At 41.5% G+C, this 19,724-nt stretch overlaps 1 protein-coding gene across 2 annotated transcripts in view; it reads left to right on the top strand.

The window, feature by feature from the left end:
- The window catches only part of RRAS2 (RAS related 2), a 29,829-nt gene extending 10,440 nt beyond the window's left edge, over nt 1-19,389 (top strand). For both annotated transcript variants that reach the window (XM_033153282.1, XM_033153289.1), the window contains exons 2-6: nt 12,668-12,755; nt 13,197-13,299; nt 13,786-13,894; nt 16,440-16,558; nt 18,129-19,389. In XM_033153282.1, coding sequence (XP_033009173.1) covers nt 12,668-12,755; nt 13,197-13,299; nt 13,786-13,894; nt 16,440-16,558; nt 18,129-18,216 — 507 coding nt within the window. In that variant the 3' untranslated portion in view covers nt 18,217-19,389. The remainder of the gene's footprint in view (nt 1-12,667; nt 12,756-13,196; nt 13,300-13,785; nt 13,895-16,439; nt 16,559-18,128) is intronic.
- The last annotated feature ends 335 nt before the right edge of the window (nt 19,390-19,724 follow it).

Below are 19,724 nucleotides of genomic sequence, written 5' to 3'. Positions count from 1 at the left end.
AGCTTGAGCTATTTCAAAACATGTAAAAGTTTGTTATATAACCCTTTCTGAAAGGATACATTGGAATTGATTTTCTGCTAGCAAAGCTTGGAAGGGAGAGAGTTGAGCATGCCATCTTTGTGCAAATGGGATAATTTGCACCAAACGACTGAACAAATAACAGAGAGAGAGAGAGAGAGCACCCAAATATGCTTGGCTGCCACTCAAGTAAATGGGACCTCAGTGCACATACCTGTGTGTTGGATTGGAGTGGGCCAAGCACTCGATTGTAGACTTCCTTCATGCAGATAGCAGTGTTTATCCTTTATGCACGGCCACAGAACTCCTCCAAGTACAGGGTGACAGCTGTCAGTGCTTTAATAGTTTGGTTTCATGCCCTATAATTACAGCAAACCTGCTGTTGGAGAGAGGGCAGCAGGAAAAACAATCCTCCTCTTCTTCTCCACTTCTTCTTGGTATACTTAAGGAAGATCAAGCTGTCAAGAGGCTTGCCTTCCACTGACCTTTATTAAGGAAGGAAATAATACCCTGTACCTTCTCCCATCTGGAAAGTCACAGTATGGAAGGAGCTGAATTTGCCTCTTAACAATGTGTTGAAACAGCCTTTTAAAAAGTGCAGTGTGGGTATAGAGAATCGGTGTGCTTGGGTAGCAGTTGCTGTCCTTACTGTGTGTCCTGGATGCATAGGAGTGTGTGTTTGAGAGATGTGCTACAATGAGTTCCTTATCCTAGACAACAAACCTTTTACAGGAATTTTCCAGTGGTGATTTGGAAGGTGAAGTAGAAGTGGGTGAGGAAGGTGGAGGGGGCATTGTAGAAAAGGGGGGGTAGAGGATGAAGACTAACCATTGTGACAGCTGCACGAATGGCAGAAATCAACAGGTAAATTTGTACCTTATGGAAGTACAGTGGTGGGGAAAGCTGCTGTTGTTTTTCTGCCTGCTGTGCGGTTGTTAAAAAGGCTCAAAAGCATCTACCTGCCTCAGAAATTGGCATTTCTAAAAGTGCTCAAATTGCAACATATTGCAATGCAGGATTAACTTCCAGCTCTCCATTCCAAATAGGTAATAAGTGGGCTACACACATTAGCGATCTGATTTTGGCTTTGATCATTAAAGAGGCCAATGGGTAAAGCTGGAGTGTGTACACTTTTGGGTGGCTTCTCCAAAAAGACAGCAAAGCTCCATCCAGTGTCGGGTGAAGCAAGGAATGTGACCCTTACCTTTGGACAACCGACTCCGTTCTAGTCATAAGTTTCTATACCCCTTGTATCTTCATCCTTTGTCCAGGGAAGAGGCACAACTATAGTTTAAGGACAGGTTCCACCCAGGCAAAAACACTTAAGGAGGGTGCAGAGCACTTAAGGAGGGGCATGGCATGAGGAGAGTCCTGAGGGCCACAGGTAGAATGGCCTGGAAGGCCACATTCAGGCCAAGAGTCTACTCCCCTGCAATACAGCACTTTCATAGATGCTAACTTTGTGTTCTTTCATTTACCACAACAACCCTCAGAGCTAGTTCTGTGGCACAAGTGCACAGCTGACAGCTCGCCAGATGTCTCAACAGAAATAGTACTTGCTTATGCACACACACACACACACACACACACACACACACACTATTTTAAATTGATAACTTTTATAGAAAGTGAACATAATAACCAGTGTACATTTGGGATTCTCATCTGTTTGGTATACTGTAGAAGCTTCTCTTAAAATACTTCTAAGTAGTTTAATTTGGAGCTCAGGGGCACCAATACCCAGTTGCATGGCTGCTACAGGCAAGCTTTCATTTGACCAACAAATATATGTTAAGCTTGGGAGCATTTATTATATGTTGAAGCATTGCCTCCCCTTTACTCATGGAAATTGGGCTGCCTGCAAAAGCAGACAAATGCATTGTTTCCTTCTGTCTCAGTTTCTATGAGTTCTTGCTGTAGAAACCTCTCATGTTCTAACCGTCCACACCGGGTCTGGAAAGTGGTGCTTGTTCTGGGCAGCAAGCCTAGTCCAACTGGGAAATGATCTCTTTGTAGATTTAACAATTATATCTGGCTAGGTGTGTGTGTGTGTGTGTGTGTGTGTGTGTGTGTGTGTGTAATTAAAAGGGGCATTCCTGGAAGCAGTGATCCAAAAGAAGATGCACTTTGCAGTATGAAATAAGTACTTGCTAGCAGTTAACTGGCATTTTATATTTCAAATAAGTCCAAAATTTGGAAGCTCCAGATGCTTTGTTTATTTTATTACATGATTTGGGTTCATCACTATTATTACAAGCTCCAGTATTTAGCAAGGCATTACTGTGAGATGACTTGGCAACCTTATGACCCTGGAGCTGCATTAAGGTAAAGAACCTCATTGAAAGCCATTCTGGTATTCAGAGGCTTGTGTGTGTCTATGCATTGCCTTCTCTTCTCCATTCATTCTTCTACTTTTAGATCCTCAGCAAGGCTTTCACACAGGTTATCTGTAACCTGAGAACAACTCACATGTGGGAACTTACTCATGCAAATAACAAGAAATGAAAATAAGTTGGGGCAGGAGCCCTCAAGGGGAAGTACCTTTCTGGAAAGCCCCCAGCAGTAACTATCTTAATACACATCGGTTGCTATTAAAGGGGCTGAATTTTCTTCTGATTATCTGATTATCCCCCTCATGTGCCCTGAACTCTTAAAGTAGGAAAGTCTTTAGTGGAGTTTTGTAATGCAAACTTCACATCTGGCTTGCTCCTGGAGTCTAGACTTTAACGTTCTATGGCTCTGAAATCAGTAGGCATGGTGAGCCACTCTCACTTTTTGTAACTACAAGCTACTTTGCATAGATCTATATTGATTGCGGAGCTGTGGATAAAAACAAAGCTGAGTGGTCAACCTTTATAGTTTTAAATTTTCAAGATAAGGGGCATAGCTCCCACATCTGCCCTGCAAAAATTTCCTTGCATGCATCAACATTGAACATCAACCAATCAGCACTAGAACTTTACTTAATATGGAAGGGAAGCCCACCCAGCACCAATATTTCCAAAAAATCCCAAGCCTGTGGCATGCGCAGTGCTCAAACATCCTTATAGTGGCTACTTGTAGACTTCTGGTTCTCCGATATGTTTATGCTTCTTGGAAATCTTGTGTGTGTTTGTATAAGTGTGTAAGTTTTGTTTGTTTTTGAAGTTCTTAGTATTGCTCCTTTTATTCTGCAATTTGACAGATAACAGTGGTTACACCTGACTTTCTAGAGCTTTTTCATGTAGATTCTTCCAAATTTGATAGGTTTACTCTTCATCTAGAGACTGTCGAGTTGTAACACTTCATTAGCCCAACCAAACTTGTTTATTTGTATGATGATAACATTGTACTGCATGTAAAGTGATTGGCTGTGACCTGCAGGTATTTACATTCCCATCTGGAATGGTACCAGATACACTTGGCTAAGAAAGTCTTGAGTTTATGCTCAGGGAGTGGGGCATTGGTTAATACAAAGCAGTAGTGGGCTCCCGAACTTTAACAGCAGCAATGTGTGTTGTTAACTTCTTGCAGTCTTTTGGAAAAAAGTGGTTAAGGTATTTTTGACTGTTGTGTGGCTTACAGTAGATAAATGTTTTTACACAATTCCTTACTGAACAGTTGTTCATTCTGTTAATGGCAGCGTATAATTTGTGGCTCAGCATGGGGAGAGGGAACCATTCAGTAAAGAGAATAAAGCTGCTTGTCAACTCTCATTCCCAGTGTAGGCTTCTAGTCACTATGATGTTAGAGTAATCTCTCTGATTTGTGTATTTATCTCTAGTGTCATAGACATTGTACTAATACCTTTTGTTAACTTAATCTCAGTGGTTCTGATCATTTTAGCAAAGTCTGATCCAGCAAACAATGACATAGGGAACTAACTACACTCTGTTGAGGCAGAGTCTTTATATATATTAATTTCTCCACTAATGCTTAGTCATTAAAAAACCACCAACCTGTTCTTCAGGAATGTAAAGCATAAAAGAAGCAAGTGTCAACAGTAGCCAATCTGTTCTGGTTGGAGCATAAAGAGTCAATGATCTTTCTGTCCGATTCATCTATTCATGGTATCAAATGCACTTGTCCCAATTAGAGCAAGGATTTATGCTTGAGCAATGGAACTTCCCCCTTTATAGGTGGGTAGCCGTGTTGGTCTGCCATAGTCGAAACAAAATAGAAAATTCCTTCCAGTAGCACCTTAGAGACCAACTGAGTTTGTTCTTGGTATGAGCTTTCGTGTGCATGCACAGGGTATCTGAAGAAGTGTGCATGCACACGAAAGCTCATACCAAGAACAAACTCAGTTGGTCTCTAAGGTGCTACTGGAAAGAATTTTCTATTTTGTTCCCCCTTTATGTTCTTCCTGCCCTCACCAGATCTGCTCTGGAGAGTTGGGGGAACCCCTGTAACAGATTAAGGGGCTGCAAAGTAGGAGATGTGGGGGAAAGTTCCCTTGCACATGCATAGATCTTTCTTCAATGGAACAAGTTCTGTAGTGCTACATTTGAAGCATGCATTTGGCACAAATAGTTTGATAGAGCATATACTGCAGAAGATGCACCAGCCAAAACAGGTTTTCAGAGGATGGTTATGTTGTGAGAACAGACGCTATGGCAGAAGTATGGAACGTCCATCTGATGGGCTTCCAGATGGTCCTTCCACAATGTACTTTGTCGTGACTGGTTCTTGGTAGGCAAGAATAAATATCTGAAGGCAGGTGCTTTCATCAGAGTGTCATAAATTTTATATTACCACCAGTTGCTAAACATTTTATTCTAAGCTTCCCCTGCCCTGCGGAAAACAACTTTGGTACAACTCTCACCAACAGTCCTGGGACTCTTTCTGGAAGGAAGGAAATGGAAAGTGACAATGGAGGAAAGGGGGAGGAGCGTAAGCAACAGGGAAAGAAGGGTAAAGTGGCCTGGAGGAAGATGAATAAGTAAGGGTGCCACGGGGAGAAGGGTAAGAAGAGGTGTTCTCCTCTTCTCCAAACTTGACACAGTACACAATTGTTCTTCACTTTTTACTTCTCTTATAATTTTCTCACCCACCTCGTGCTTTATTAAACCTCATGTCCAGCTACACAAAAATGTAGTTCCCACTGAACAGTTTTCACTCACCCAGCTGTTTTTTAAAAAAATGCCTCTGCAGTTAGAATAAACTCTGACCTGACTGGCATTTTTGAAATTCCATTCAGATTAACAATAATGCTGAAATAAAGGATTATTGAAATAAAGGTCCTGCCACTTGTAGCTGAAAAGCAGTAGCACCATAAGAAAAATGTCAGGTCTGCTTCATTGGTAGACGTAGAAGCAGCTAGGAGTCACAGAACGAGCTTTTAAACACTTGCATGGATAAAAAATGGGGTTGAGGAAGACAGTTGCCAGCTTCTGTTAGCACCCTTATCCCTAAGTGTGTGTGTGTGTTTGTGTGGGCCTAAAATAAAGACAGATTTGAAGGGGGGGAAGCCTCTGAATCTTAGCCTACAGACTGACAGATTGTTCTTGACTAAAGGCACCTCCCCACTTGCACGCGGTCAGCATGTGCCCACTGACACACACACCGAAAACAGCGCTGAAGGGGGGCAGGGCAGAATGGACTGGGGCAGGGTTGGAATGGGGGCATCCCCACTTGTGTGTGTACCAGAATGGAACCCGCACATAAGTGAGGATTCTCCTGTACGTACACATGCACAAGCAAGGTTGCCCACGGTAGGTAGAAGTTGCTACCATGTTGGCAGAGGTGGATTTAGGGGAGCGTCACTGGTTTGGTTACACTGGGCATGGAGCCTTGGGGACTCTCCAGGGGATGCTACAACCATGATTTAGAATGGAGCACCAGACGCAAGTGTCGCACAGGGCGCCACTGCAACGTGAGATCCCAAAGTCCACTGATGTGATGAAAGTGATGTGTGTTGGAATGAAATTGGTTCTTGGTCTCTTGGTTTGTCCTCTTTTCGTAGGTCAGTAAATATGTATGGTGTATGGGTGGTGCTGTGGGTTAAACCACAGAGCCTAGGGTTTGCTGATCAGAAGGTTGGTGGTTCGAATCCCTGCAACGGGGTGAGCTCCCATTGCTCGGTCCCAGCTCCTGCCCACCTAGCAGTTCGAAAGCACATCAAAGTGCAAGTAGATAAATAGGTACCATTCCAGTGGGAAGGTAAACGGCATTTCCGTGCGCTGCTCTGGTTCACCAGAAGTGGCTTAGTCATGCTGTACGCCGGCTCCCTCAGCCAGCAATGCTAGATGAGCGCCGCAACCCCAGAGACGGACACGACTAATGGTCAGGGTTCCCTTTACCTTTAAATATGTATTGGAAACCAAGGATAACACATCCATATAAAGTGTGCTCTGGAGCTATTCTCCTTAAGGTTGGTAGACTTGGGCTTGACACTTTGCTTCTGATTTGTACATGGAAGCATACCCAGGAAAGTAAAGACAGGAGGGGCATTTTGCTTATCCAGGTATTTGCAGAAAAGAGTCCTGGATCCTTCTTCAGTATCCGCAGTGCTTGCCTGCCTTTACTGAGAGGATAAGAACAGTCATGCAGATAGCTGATGTTACAACTAGCCATGGGTTACAATCGTTAGCAGGTGGGGTACCGTTATGTGTCTGGGTATTCTTGACTGTATCCCAACCACAGGGGATCTCCTCTCCAATGTTTGCCACATTGGCTGCCCTCAACCCACTGCTGCTTCAGTTCCGCAAGGTATCCCAGTGCTAATTGCAACCGTAAGCATAGTATTAGTTGTTTTCTGTCTACATGAATTAGTTGTACTTTACAAATTGTTCCCTAGATAGTAAAAGCTTTGCAAGAATCTCTCTCTCTCTGTGTTTAGAGCTGAGAAATAATTGACCTGTGACTTTGGCAAGGTATACCATCATGCTTATGAAAGGATGTGGGACATGAGGCATAGACACTGATTTTGTTTCACTGGTATCCTATTTTTATAAATATTATGAATGTAATCCACTGTTCTTTTTTATCCTGAGTTCTATTAGGTGAATTATTATCAATAGCAGGGATGATCTTTATGAGCAACATGTAATTGAATGCATAGTCTCAGGGGAGAAAGTCCATAATGAACCCTAGTCAGAGGATTGATCAATAGTAAGAACCAGCCATTAATCAACTACTTTAATTAGGCTTGCTATTCTGAAATGCTTCATTTCTGTACAAGTACCACTGTTTCTGGGACAAAGCATTTTTCTTTTCATTGGGGGGTGGAGGGGGAATCCAAGAGTGACTTAACAGACCATGTGATTGGTGGCTCAAATAAATGTGTTCAGGTAGCCTTTGACCTCATATCTTTTGTATGCCCTTGCATTATATTTACTTAATGGATTTTGCTGGGCAGAAGATATAAAAGCAATTAGAACCTAGATGCAGCCTTTTATCTGTTAGCAATTTATGACATCTGAATTGGTCTCTCCCTCCCCCTCTTTTTTTGGGCAGGAGTTACACCTGCCCCCCCCCAAACCAGCAGCCTTGTGCTGCTTTTCTATATTCCCCCACCCCAAATTAGAAGCTTGAGAGCTTCTTGCCATTCTAAAACTTAGTTTAGGGAAACTGGGTCAATATGAGCAGTCTTTGTTCCAGTGTTTAATGACTAGGGTGCCCAAAGCAGTAGCCTTAAATTGATACTTTTTCAATGCACAAAGCCAGCTATGGCTTTTTACTCCTTACAAGTATTTTTAAACCGTCCTTGAAACACACAAAATGGTGAGGAATGTGATCTTGAGGTAAGACACAATTGTAGTTGTTGCTGCAGAATGAGCCTGACTTCCTAGAACTCAAGTGCAAATTCATGGTAGTTTTTCTCTTACCCTCCCTTTACGCTGAGCTGAAAAACAAAATGCATACATTGTGAGGCCTCTTTTTTTTTGGCAGACAACTCGCTCTTTGAAATACTGTAACTTTGAAGTTGCATTAGAATATCAAAGGGAGCTTGTTGTGCTTACTAATTCTAAAAATACAGTTTCTCCTGCCACTTACGAGGTTTATACTTTAAACCGGGGGGGGGGGGGGGGTGCATTTCTGCCTGAACAGATACACACTAAATCTTTGCTCTCTGTGTCTTTCTAACTGTCTATGTAGCTTTGCCTTCTGCTTTGACTCCAGGGAAAATACAGTAGGTACTCTTGCCTTCTGGTTGCATGCCACCATGGCAGTGACTTTGCATGAATGCGAAACATGTATTGCTTTGTAGAAAAGCTGTTGGGTGGAGAAGTGAACCTTTAAAATATTGAGAATAAAGTGTTGGTTTTATTAAACATGGGCTTTGACCTGAGTAGGAGAGTTATGTTAATGCAACCACCCATTGTGTTGAAACTGAGGCATCTCCCTAAAGGTCTTAATTATCCCAAGTAGGCAGCATGTTTAAAACCTGAGCATTAGTGTGGTTGGTGTATGATCATTTCTAGTTAAAATGGCCTGAGGATGTGGATAGGATACTTGCAGTGCTGTGCCCGTTCAGTCACCCCACCCTGGTTAGCTTTAATAAGCTAGGTTGGACAGGGCTCTGATGAGCAGGTGGTTGGGTGCATCAGCTAGAAGGCATCAGGGAGATCCTGAAATTATAATTCTGGAAATACCTCATTGTAGGTATATGATGTTGCTGCCGCCGTGAGGGCTGCTCCATGCTGCAAGGCTCATTTGTTATTGTTGTTGTCCAGTGATATCTCCTTTTTGGTCTGAAATTGCTGTCCCGATGAATCTTGTACCTGCAAAATCATTGATATTTGCAGGTGTTAGTTACTTTTAAATTATATCCCTGCAGGATGGGGATGAATGGCAGGACAACAATGGATTTTATGATCCTATATGGTTCCTAAGTGACTTATACTTTGAGCTTAGAAGGGTACATACTCACCATCAATGGTCTAAATACCATAATGCCCTTGTTACAACTGAGCGTATTTTGTTTGAATGCAAACACAGACATTTGGATGGCATAGAGCAATCTGTATGTGCAAATTAGGTTGAATGCATTGGTGTTGATTGTTGTGTGAACGTGAGGATGATTTTATGTTTGTTTTTCCTTTTGTGCGTGGTTGTGCATGTGTGTCTCTGTGTTCTCTTTTTTAAAACATACCACCTATAACACTTTTAACACTTACCATGTTTGTCTACCTTACTGCTCTCGTCAACAAGTGGCTAAAGCTAGATTCTAAGAGAGCTTTCGTTCAGAAAGCAATTTCACACAGAATACAGAAAGTTAAAAAAATTATGAAGCTGAGAGAGTGATGATGGCTGCTTTTTGCCAGTTCATACCTGGTTACAAGATTGCAACCTATATTTTGGGGTTTGGCTCTGTTTTTATAAAGCATCTAAAATTGCTAGGTGCTTTACAAAAACAAACATAGCATGGACCCTGCTTGTATACTTATACCATAACAGCTAGCTATTTATTTAATGTATTTATATCCCACCTCTTCAAGGAGGCTTGAATCCCGACTTTGGAGAACGTTAAAATATACTGGGGAGGCAAGGGGATCCATTAAGGGTTGAGAAGCCAATGAGATGTCTTATAGAGATTCTAAATTGGATGTCACTGGGCATTCCAAAGTAGCTGGGGGGGGGGGAGACACAGGTAAGGGATCAATAGCAAGTTGGGTTAGAATATTGGTACCTTGAAAGTTGTAGAGTTCAGGGAGGAGCGTATAGAAAGAAAAGAGCAGATAGATATGCAGGAGGAAACTGTGGAGACATTTCAAGCAACTACAATAACTTTTAAAGTCAGGGGATCCAGTGAAGAAAATGGTGCAAAGGAATAGTATGAGCCGAAAATAGCAAGCAGCAGGATTAAAGTTGGAGTGGAAAGGCTAAGAGAGAAAGAAAACCAACAAGAAGAATGTTCCATTCAGTGCAGGAAACAGAAGAATGAATTAAAATGTTAATAAAGTCAAGTATCAATATTATCAATATTATCAAGAACAACTGAAAGTGATGGTCAGAGGTAGGAGGAAAAAGTTCTCAGTTTTGGTAGAGTCAAGCTTTAAGAAAACCGACTAGTTTAGCTATCATTTTGTCAGCATGTTGTTGAGGCTCAACTTCTGTGATGCTGCTTGGAAGGTCTGCTACAGAGTGGTAAACCTCCAGCTTCTCCAGTACTTCTCCAGTGTTTCTGTTTTGTCCGCTGGCCATAAAAGCGTACAAAAGTTTCAAAGGCCCCAAATGTTTGAGTGTCTGTTGCCTTATGTTCTACTAAAGACTGCTGAGGGCAAGCCTGTGTAGCTGTTTTATACCAGAGTTGGGCTGTTCTATTTGAAGGCCTGTCCACAACTTGCAGCGTCTTGCTGAAACTCTGTAGAAGTTACCTTCCTGGGCTCACCTATGTGCAAAGAAGCCAGAACCTTAATGGTTGTCAAAATGGTTGACTTCATGTTACATGAACTGGAAGAAGAGTGGGAGTTAGGGAACGACTGACAGACAGCCACACCAGGAAAGTCCCTGTGTAATAACTTGAGCTTTGAACTAAATTCTGTGAATAATCCCAACATCTGTTCTGGCAGGTTTAGTCAAACAATTTTGATTAAATGACTCATTCACAGCTTGTGGAGTCATGAATATGAAGCTATAGAAATACTTCATAGTTACAGCCCTTTTGGTCAGAGAGGGACTGTTGCATTGTCAACTTTGTCATGATTGCATTGACCGTTCTCCACTTCCCACCCTCTGTCTGCGAGCTCTTGCCAGGTCTGTTTGTTGCTTCTCTTTCATCTCGATGAAATGCCTTTTTTCCCTCCCTGCATTTACAGCTGTCAAGTCGTGTTCCCTCCTGCGGTGGGAGTGCTTCCATATATGATCATCCTTAGAAGTATTTGTATGATGGCTTCCTTGCGGGGTGGCGGTTGAATTACTTGTTTCCTTGGTATGTGTAGCAATCTTAAAGCACATGATTCAAAGCAAGCTTTTTACTCCCTAACTTGCATTCTGAGTTTAATTTAGAACAACTAGACTTCCTTCAGAGGGGAACCGTAAGCTATACTGCCCTTACTTGACTGTAGTTTGGCCTTAGACACTTTCACACCTGAAGCACAGACTACACAGTACTGGTGCTCATTTCTAGGACACATATTCCCTGACTGTAAGGAGGTTTCTTCTCTGGAGAGCCAGAAGTTCCAAGAAGCTGGATGCTGGGCTCTGACTGGACCTTACTTTCACATAGATGTGCAGGCATTGCACCCAGTGTTCATAGCATCTGTCTAAATGCGTACACAGGATGATCTGTATGCATGTATAAGTGTTCATATGGGGGGGTTATTGGGTTGTTCTTTTTATTTTGATTATGTATTTTGTGAGTTTCTATTTTTTTATTTTGTGAACTGCCCTGAGACCTCCGGGTATAGGGCAGTATATAATATATAAATTCTATTATTAATAATAATAATATTTTATTTCATATTGATGTGGCATTAACAACAGTTTTTTGCCATTTTAAAAAATGTACTAAACTTAAATACACAAATATTCAAATGCTTTCTTTCATTGCATAATTGCTTAAATATACAAATATTTATAATATCAGAAAGTAATACTAATATATAGAGAGAGAGGGGGAGGGAGGATTAATATACTAGGGTCTGTGCCCCTGATTGCATTGCTTTTCACTCTGCATAACCTCACCCCCTCACAGCTTACACTCAGCAGTGGTGGTTGGTGAGATGGTATATGTGTGGCTCTGTTGCTTTCCTGGCTTCTCGGGCTCTATCTTTTTAATGCTTGTTGGTGACTGCAAGCTATGTTGTCTTAAAGCACCTAGCAAATGAATGTGAATCCAATGCAGGAGTCATTGCTTCCCATCAATTTGTTCTCACCAGAAGATAGGCCGCCAAATTTTCAAGTACTTAAAACTTTGCTACTGCTAACAAGAAAGTATTGGTCTTACCTAGAGAACACCAAAAGGTTGTCAAACTGGAATTTGCACGAAGTGATCCTAGTCACTGCTGTATCCAAACTTCGGAACTCAAGAGCTCCCTGGAACTCGGAGCCTGAGCAGTCAACCTAATCATGGCAGTGTGTCCATATCTTCCTTTCTTGCTCTCCAGTCCCCTGGGCCTGCTAAAAGTCATTGCTTTAGTTTGGACTTGGTTTCTGCTGGCTCACCTACAATTCCAAGTCAAATCCTGGATATGCAGGACCTTGGCTGTGAAAAGTGAAGAGACAGGTGGTGGTAGCTCTTGAAACCAAGCTCAGCATCTTTATGTAACCCACATAGTTGCACTGCACTGTTGGGGGAGCTAGACTGCTGCCTATAGAAACCCACGTGGCTGGTTATAATTCTGCCATTCCTGGGTAGCAGTGATACAAACATTCTGGAATGTAACCCTCTGAAATTTGCTGGCAATCTAAATCGGATTTCTACACAAATTATTCCAGATTAATCTTGCATTGTCAGTTACATCTATATAGCTAGACTATAGTAGTACCACCATTATTCGTGTAATCCTGGAGCCATTTCTTTCTCGCAACCCTTGCTGCTCACCCTGGGGGTGGGTATATAATCACATTGTTTATGGCTGTATCAGTCCCCAGGAAACTACTTGCCAGGTGGCAGTGAAGGTTACATTCATTCTCTATGCAGATGGAAACTATACATGAGAAAGAGCCTTTGCAGGTGCTATGGACTTAAAGGTAACTCTGTTTTTTTCTTTTGTCTCTGCAGTCCTACTTCGTTACAGATTATGATCCAACAATTGAAGATTCTTACACAAAACAATGTGTGATAGATGAGAGGGCAGCAAGATTGGATAGTAAGTTATTGTTGATGATGATGATTGACCCACTACAGAATTTGCACTGTCCTATAGAATGTATGTTTGCTCTCTTGTTGATACAGGTACTGAAACTGATTTTCCTTAACTTTCTATAGAGACTGTAATAACTTTGTGATCTAGCCATTTACGAGGCCAAACCTTTCTCCCTTTCTTTTGTGGTACAGTTTTCTACCTCTTAATATAGAAGCTAAAGGCTAAACCAGATGTGGGTATCTGTATATTAAATTGATTCTTGCTGGCTTGTCAACACTAGGTAGGAGTGTAGGGTTAATTTATAAGGTTAAACAGGGCAGGCATGGGATGGGAACAACATCTGCCCCTTCCTGAGCTCTGCTGCTTTAAGGCACATCCCCCCTCTCTCTCACACACACCTACCTCGCTAGCCTGTAAAATTAACTAGCTTCTTGATTTGCTAAGTCCTAGATACAGCAGGCCAAGAGGAGTTTGGAGCTATGCGGGAACAGTACATGCGGACAGGAGAAGGCTTTCTGCTTGTTTTCTCAGTCACAGATAGAGGAAGGTAAGGCCAAAAAAAAAAAAAATTGCTGCAAAACGTGCATCAATACCTGGATTGCGTAGGGGCAGAACTAGAATAACACTGAAATGGGGTTGTGGCTTGCAACATCCTGAATTAACAGTAGGGTCAGAATCCAGAGTTCTGCCTGCTCAAGAGAATTGCAGACTTGTGTTATTTGAAAAACAGTCTCCATGCCACATGATAAATCAAACCACTTTTGTGGGGGTGGGGGGAGGAATTCAAGGGCTTTTCAAAATTATGTTGGCATTTTAAAGGAAGGTAACACAATTCTAGTGGGTGAATACAAGGTCTTGGGATACCTGCTGGGCTGGTGGGTCTGTATGTGTTATCTTCAGTTTGCATCTCATTTCTGCAGCAAATACTTGTTAGATGGCCTTAGGCAATCCTTAACTGTGAAGCTGTGGATTCTTAGCATGCTGATGCTGATGCTGTTTGTTTGTTTGTTTGTTTGTTTGTTTATTATTCCAGCTTTGAAGAAATCTATAAGTTTCAAAGGCAGATTCTTCGAGTAAAAGATCGTGATGAATTCCCTATGATTCTAGTTGGCAACAAAGCAGACCTGGACCATCAGAGACAGGTAACCTATTGGCAATAGTCAGAGTTTGAAAAAGGGACCCCCCTTTTTGGAGGGAACTTCCATAACTCGGTGGCAAAGCACATGCTTTTGCATACAAGTCCCCAAGTTCAATCCTTGGCATTTTTGGACTGGGGGAAAATTCCTGTTTCAAACCTTGGAGAGCCGCTATTAAACAGGGCAGGTTGGAATTGTAGAACATGTTCTCTCTCTTGAGAGCCACATTCCTTCTGGGATAATGGGCCATGGAACCCAGGCCAGCAATAGTTGGTGGGATCAGAGCCAAACATTGACAGAGATGGAACCAAATGCGGTCAGGGCACCCCTTCTCTTTCTGCTATTCCCATTTCACCCCTCCTTGACATCAGCATGAAATAAGATTAATGGCCACATAGGATGAGGTTGATGCCATGTGGAATTTGGTTGAAGCCATATGCCTATCTCTAGTCTAGACAATCCTGAGCTAGATAGATAAGTGGTCTGACTTGGTATAAGGCAGTTTTCTTATACCAGTAATAGAAAGAAGATGATTGTGACAATAAATTCCACAGTCAGCTGGATTAGGCCACAGGATATGCGCTCATGAAATGGGTAGGCCAAACCATTATTGTGAATTATCCCTTTCCATATGACTGATCTGTAGTTTTTTTGGGAGGAGACACTCTGGTGATGAACAAATCCCTTTTGTCAATGACATTTAGCATCAAGCGGCTATAAAGGAGATCTGACAGTCCTTGTTTGGAGGAATGGATGCTAAGGTAAGGGCATCTGTAGTGGATACATATATGTTCCCATAAAGAGGCTTGATACTTAGGAAGTGGCTTAGGAAACTGGTCTTCCTGATTATAATGTTGCACTTTCTACGTTAACTCAGCTTGTTCCCTGAGTAATTGCCATATGAATGATTCAGGTCAAAATCTATGAGGATGAGACAATGATCCATGACATCATCATCAAGGCATGAGTCTCTTTTCAATTATGTTTACAACACTTGCCATACCAACAAATTACTCATCCCATGAGAGTGTGCCCAGGAGGACCATTTCTTAATAGCTAGTGTAACCTCTAGTAAAAGGGGGGTTTCCATCCTGAATGCAAGAAGTCAAGTTGTCACTTTTATGAACAAGTATGTAGTATTATTTCCCATCTGTTTGGATCTTGCAAACTATTCAAGCACTATCTGCAACTTGAAAAGTACTTTGAGAGCTGGCACATTATCAAGACTATTCCAGAACCCCAAACAAATGTCTGTGTGCTCAGCTCTGAGGTAGCTGAATCCTTTTTGGCATATATCCTGCCATACAGTGAATACACTGAACACAGTGAGTGGCATTCAGTTAACTTGTTCGGTCGTTGAAAGTATTTCTGCTGGTGCAGCATACCTCCTCCCCTTGCACTAACACATTGAGTTACTTGGATATCACCAATGACATTATGTGGAAATTCTTGCACATCAAGGCAATTTTATTTAGGGAAGTATGTGTAGTGTAGCGTAGCTGCAGGACAGGAATAGTAACTAATGTGAGTCAGGTGGAGTGGCTTGCCATACCTCCCTTTTTAATTTATGAATTATGTTTTCTAATTGCAATAGCTTTACAAGCACACTTTCTGTTATTTTAACCCTCCCTGGGATCTTATGGGAAACTTTTGGTAAGAAATCTTTTAAGTAAATGGTGCACCCTCTTCCTTACCTTCTTAAAGAGGGACGTGTGTGTTACAAATGTCACCAGCATGAAGGAGGGAGGTTACTTAATTATCTGCTCAGAGAAATGTCGCCAATAAAAGCACTGCTTTCCCTGTAGGATCCAGTAACTGCAGGATCCAATAGTTCAACTTTTCCCAATAGTTTTAATATTCCAATTTTTTAGCATAGTGACTTGGGATACACAAGTAGAAGATAGGTGTTATTGGAGGAAGTGGAGCAAGAACTCAATTTAGGCCCAGTTTCAGTTCCACAATGCATTGTGTACTACTCATGATGACCTATAAATGACCTCCAGGTTCAGAGGCAGTATGCTACTGAACACCACCTGCAGGGGACCAAAGCCCAGGAGAGAGCCATTATTTTCATGCCCTGCTAATGGTGTTTTTCAAAACAGCTAGTTGGCTGCTATGGAGAAACAGGATGCTGGGCTAGATGGACCATTGGTCTGATCTAGCAGGACTCCTCACATTTTTTGTTATCTTCTCAGTCACTGGAACATTCGGGCTACTGATCTGAGGCCAGTGTCTAGTTGCAACCCTTCTGTGTGTGAATTCTACATTCAAAGTTTATATGGAAACAATTTGATTCTTAGCCCTCTTAGGCTCTGCCTTCACATTTTTAAACATACAGTGCAGAGCTTTGGGCTCTATATTTTAAAAAAAGCATTTGTATTCAAATAACATATTGACAAAGACCAGAGTTGAAGAAGCCTTTGCACAGGACTGCAGTGCTGGTAATATGCAAAAATAGCTGTAGGTGATGAGAGTATTCATTAGGTAAGTCAGCCAATTGGAATGCATTAGTAGATTGCTGAATGCGTATCCTATCTCGGCTTGTTTTCAGGTAACGCAAGAGGAAGGTCAACAACTAGCACGGCAACTGAAGGTAACATATATGGAAGCATCAGCAAAAATACGACTGAATGTAGACCAAGCTTTTCACGAGCTTGTCAGAGTTATAAGGTAAGCCCATGTATTGTAAATAAAGTGGTACCTCTGGATGCAAACGGGATCCATTCCGGAGCCCCGTTTGCATCATGAGCAGAATGCATCATGAAGCGGCACATCTGCGCATGTGCGTGACGCGATTCAGCACTTCTGCGCATGCACGTGACGTTATTTCGCGTGTCAGCGCATGCGCGAACCGCCGAACCAGGAAGTAACCCGTTCTGGTACTTCCGGGTTTGGTGCATTCGTAACCCGCGCCGAACGCAACCTGCAGCGGCCGTAACACGAGGTATGACTGTATATTGAAATGCACATTAACAAAAAGAAAGAAAGAAAAGAAACACAGCTTCCCTTTGATATTTCTGTATATGGAAAGTGCCTGAATACTGTAACAAAATGTAAACTACTAATTTTTTTTTTTTTGTAAAACTAGAATGAGGCACTTTTTCTTTTTTCTTTTGGCAGATGTGTAGCAATTTTCCTTGCGTCTTGTTTAAATGTATCCACCTCGACACTTTAGTCACAGTATGGCTGGGTCATTTAACAGTATCATGTAATGGGGAACGTTAGTGTTGCCAAGAGTTCCAGCATGAATTGTCCTATAATTAATATCTTTACCCCTGTGTTGTTATAGACAATATATTGTGGAACTGCAACTTTGACCCTGGGCACTGACTCAGCTCGTTCTTGTACTTTCCCTTCAGGACAACAGTGTGTTCAGTTCGCCTTCTAAAAATCTCCTTAAAGAGGATATGTAGTTTTTCTGTTAGCCTGACATTGCCAGGAAAGCGTAAAGTGAGCACTTCTCTTGTTCATAGTCTATCAGGGTAGATGGAAAGCCTTTCGCTATCTGAAGCTCCCTGTCTTTAATAACAAAAAGACAAGTGTTATAAGCAGGGACACTTGCTGTTTAATGTAAAATACATTGAAAAGCTACACACAACAGACTCCGTTATTTTAACTTGAGCACATTTTTCATTCAGTAATGCCTAATACTCCTGTTGGGATGTTGCTGTTTTGAGTTCCAGCAATCATTAGCATCATACAATCCAGCTGCACCCACCCCAGTATGTATTAAGATACTCCAGGGACTTCTATGCCATGGGACAGCTGTTGTTGTGCATCTAGCCTCTAGAAGGGGTGAAGCCTTCAACCTAGGCTGTTCCTACAAGGAGTCCTTTCCAACCAAGCGTTGGCAGAAGACACCATGCTTTGGGAGAAGAAGCTAGGAAGAGACATTTCAAGTATTGCCAACAGGGAATTCTCCACAAAACCTGATCGGATCTCCACAAAACACATCAGCCTGGGAGCTAAAAGGGTTGCTTTATTCCCTCGAATACCTCGGCTACTTGCTGCATTGCTGCAGTAATATCACACATATTCCTAAAAGATGAAATCTGCTTCCATCTTCAGACCTACCTATATTAAGAGAAATGGACGTTGGTCTGTATTGACAATGCAGCTGTATTTTATAGCAGAGGAATCTAGGGTCAGTTGAAAAGCAAAGTTAGTGCCCCTTTTATATATGGAATTGCATTGGACTGGAGTGTATTGTTTCTATGGGCATTTTTTGCTTCCTTCGCAGGAAATTTCAAGAGCAAGAATGCCCTCCTTCCCCAGAGCCAACAAGGAAGGAAAAGGACAAGAAAGGATGTCATTGTGTCATCTTCTAAGAATCCTCTGAAGCAAGCTATCAACTGCCAGATTAATTCTACCTTTCTGCCTACCTTTCTATGTGTCTCGGTGTTTTGTCTAGCCTTATATGTGCATGTCGTATAAATGGTCACCAAAGTAGCCTTAGGCTAAAAGAACAAGGCTGACCCAGTCTAGAAGACATCTTAGTCATCTCAGGGCAGATGTCAAAACACTAAGGCTTCTTTTAATACTTCCCGGTTTCTTTCTCCTCTTGTGTCAAGAAGCTTGCACCTTGTGGAGTTTTATTCACAAAGGAAACAAAACAATATTAAACAAGGTATTGAAGTCAAGCTTAAGCATTGCTGGTATGGGTATTTTTTCCACTTGTGACATCTGTATTAATCTCACTTGAGAGGGAATCCTCTGATCAAAATGTAGAAGAGTATTTTTTTAAAAAGTGGATTTCGAGGTTTTACCCTTTAATTAGGTTAGACTTCAAAATTCAGCTTGCCTTACAGGAAGCCAATACACTGAATTTCATTGTCAGTAAAGATTTTTGTGTGTGTGTTTCAGCTCTTGTTTATGCTGCAGCTTTTTCAGTGGTCAACAGTCTACTGTATTTATTTTATGGCTCCAGTAACAGCTACAGGATTTATTACTATTACAACTATGTGGCCAAATACCTGTGCTCACTCTGGACTTGGGCATTTGTTTCAGTTTTCGAAGATTTTACATCATGGTTTGGAATAAATTGTGTCTTCCTTTTGTATTTTCCAGGTAAGGGATTCAAGAAAACTAAACCTGTAGCTGGTTTTTTTTGTTTTGTTTTCATGTAAGATAAAAAAAGATGAATTTTCTCTTTTCATTGTCAGATGATTAAATGTTTTTTGCTATATACTTTTATACATTATTTTCTTATCAAACTAGTTAACAAGTATTTTTATATGTTTGTAAGCAAATATGCTTTCATGGCATAACGTGTAAATGTAAAGATGAGTATTTAATTCTCACAGTACACTTTTAACTGACAAAATTAATGCAAGATCTGCAGAACTGTGGTAGAACCTCTTTTCTGTTCCAGTTGTATACACCAGTGGCCGATTATGTGCCTGCCCAATGTATCTGTTAAACTGTCATGTTTTTCAAATTGCCTTCCATACCCTTTACAAATGACTGACCATTATGTGACTATTAAACTGTACAAACCTTTACATGACTGTTCAGTTGTGAATGCTGTTCAACTCTGAATGACACGAAATGTAGCCAAGTAATTCAGGCTTATTCTGTAACATTAAATACTGGGTTGTATTCGCAGTTTTTGTCACCTCACCAAAAGTATAAAGCAGGTTATTAAACATACCCTTGCATACTTTCAGGTGCTAGAATTAAATAGGATATATAGTCAGGGCTTTTTTTCCAGCAGGAGCTCAGTTCCAGCACCTCTCAGGTGGGTGCCATTGCCATTCTAAGAGAACAAGGAAGAAGTTCATGGTGAGCTCTGGCATCTCTTTTTCTAGAAAATAGCACTGGATATAGTCATTTATGG

The sequence above is a fragment of the Lacerta agilis genome, chromosome 1 (assembly GCF_009819535.1).
Source record: "Lacerta agilis isolate rLacAgi1 chromosome 1, rLacAgi1.pri, whole genome shotgun sequence".
NCBI lineage: Eukaryota > Metazoa > Chordata > Lepidosauria > Squamata > Lacertidae > Lacerta > Lacerta agilis.
Note: the sequence above shows the minus strand (reverse complement) of the source record. Positions and strands in the feature narration are given on the sequence as shown.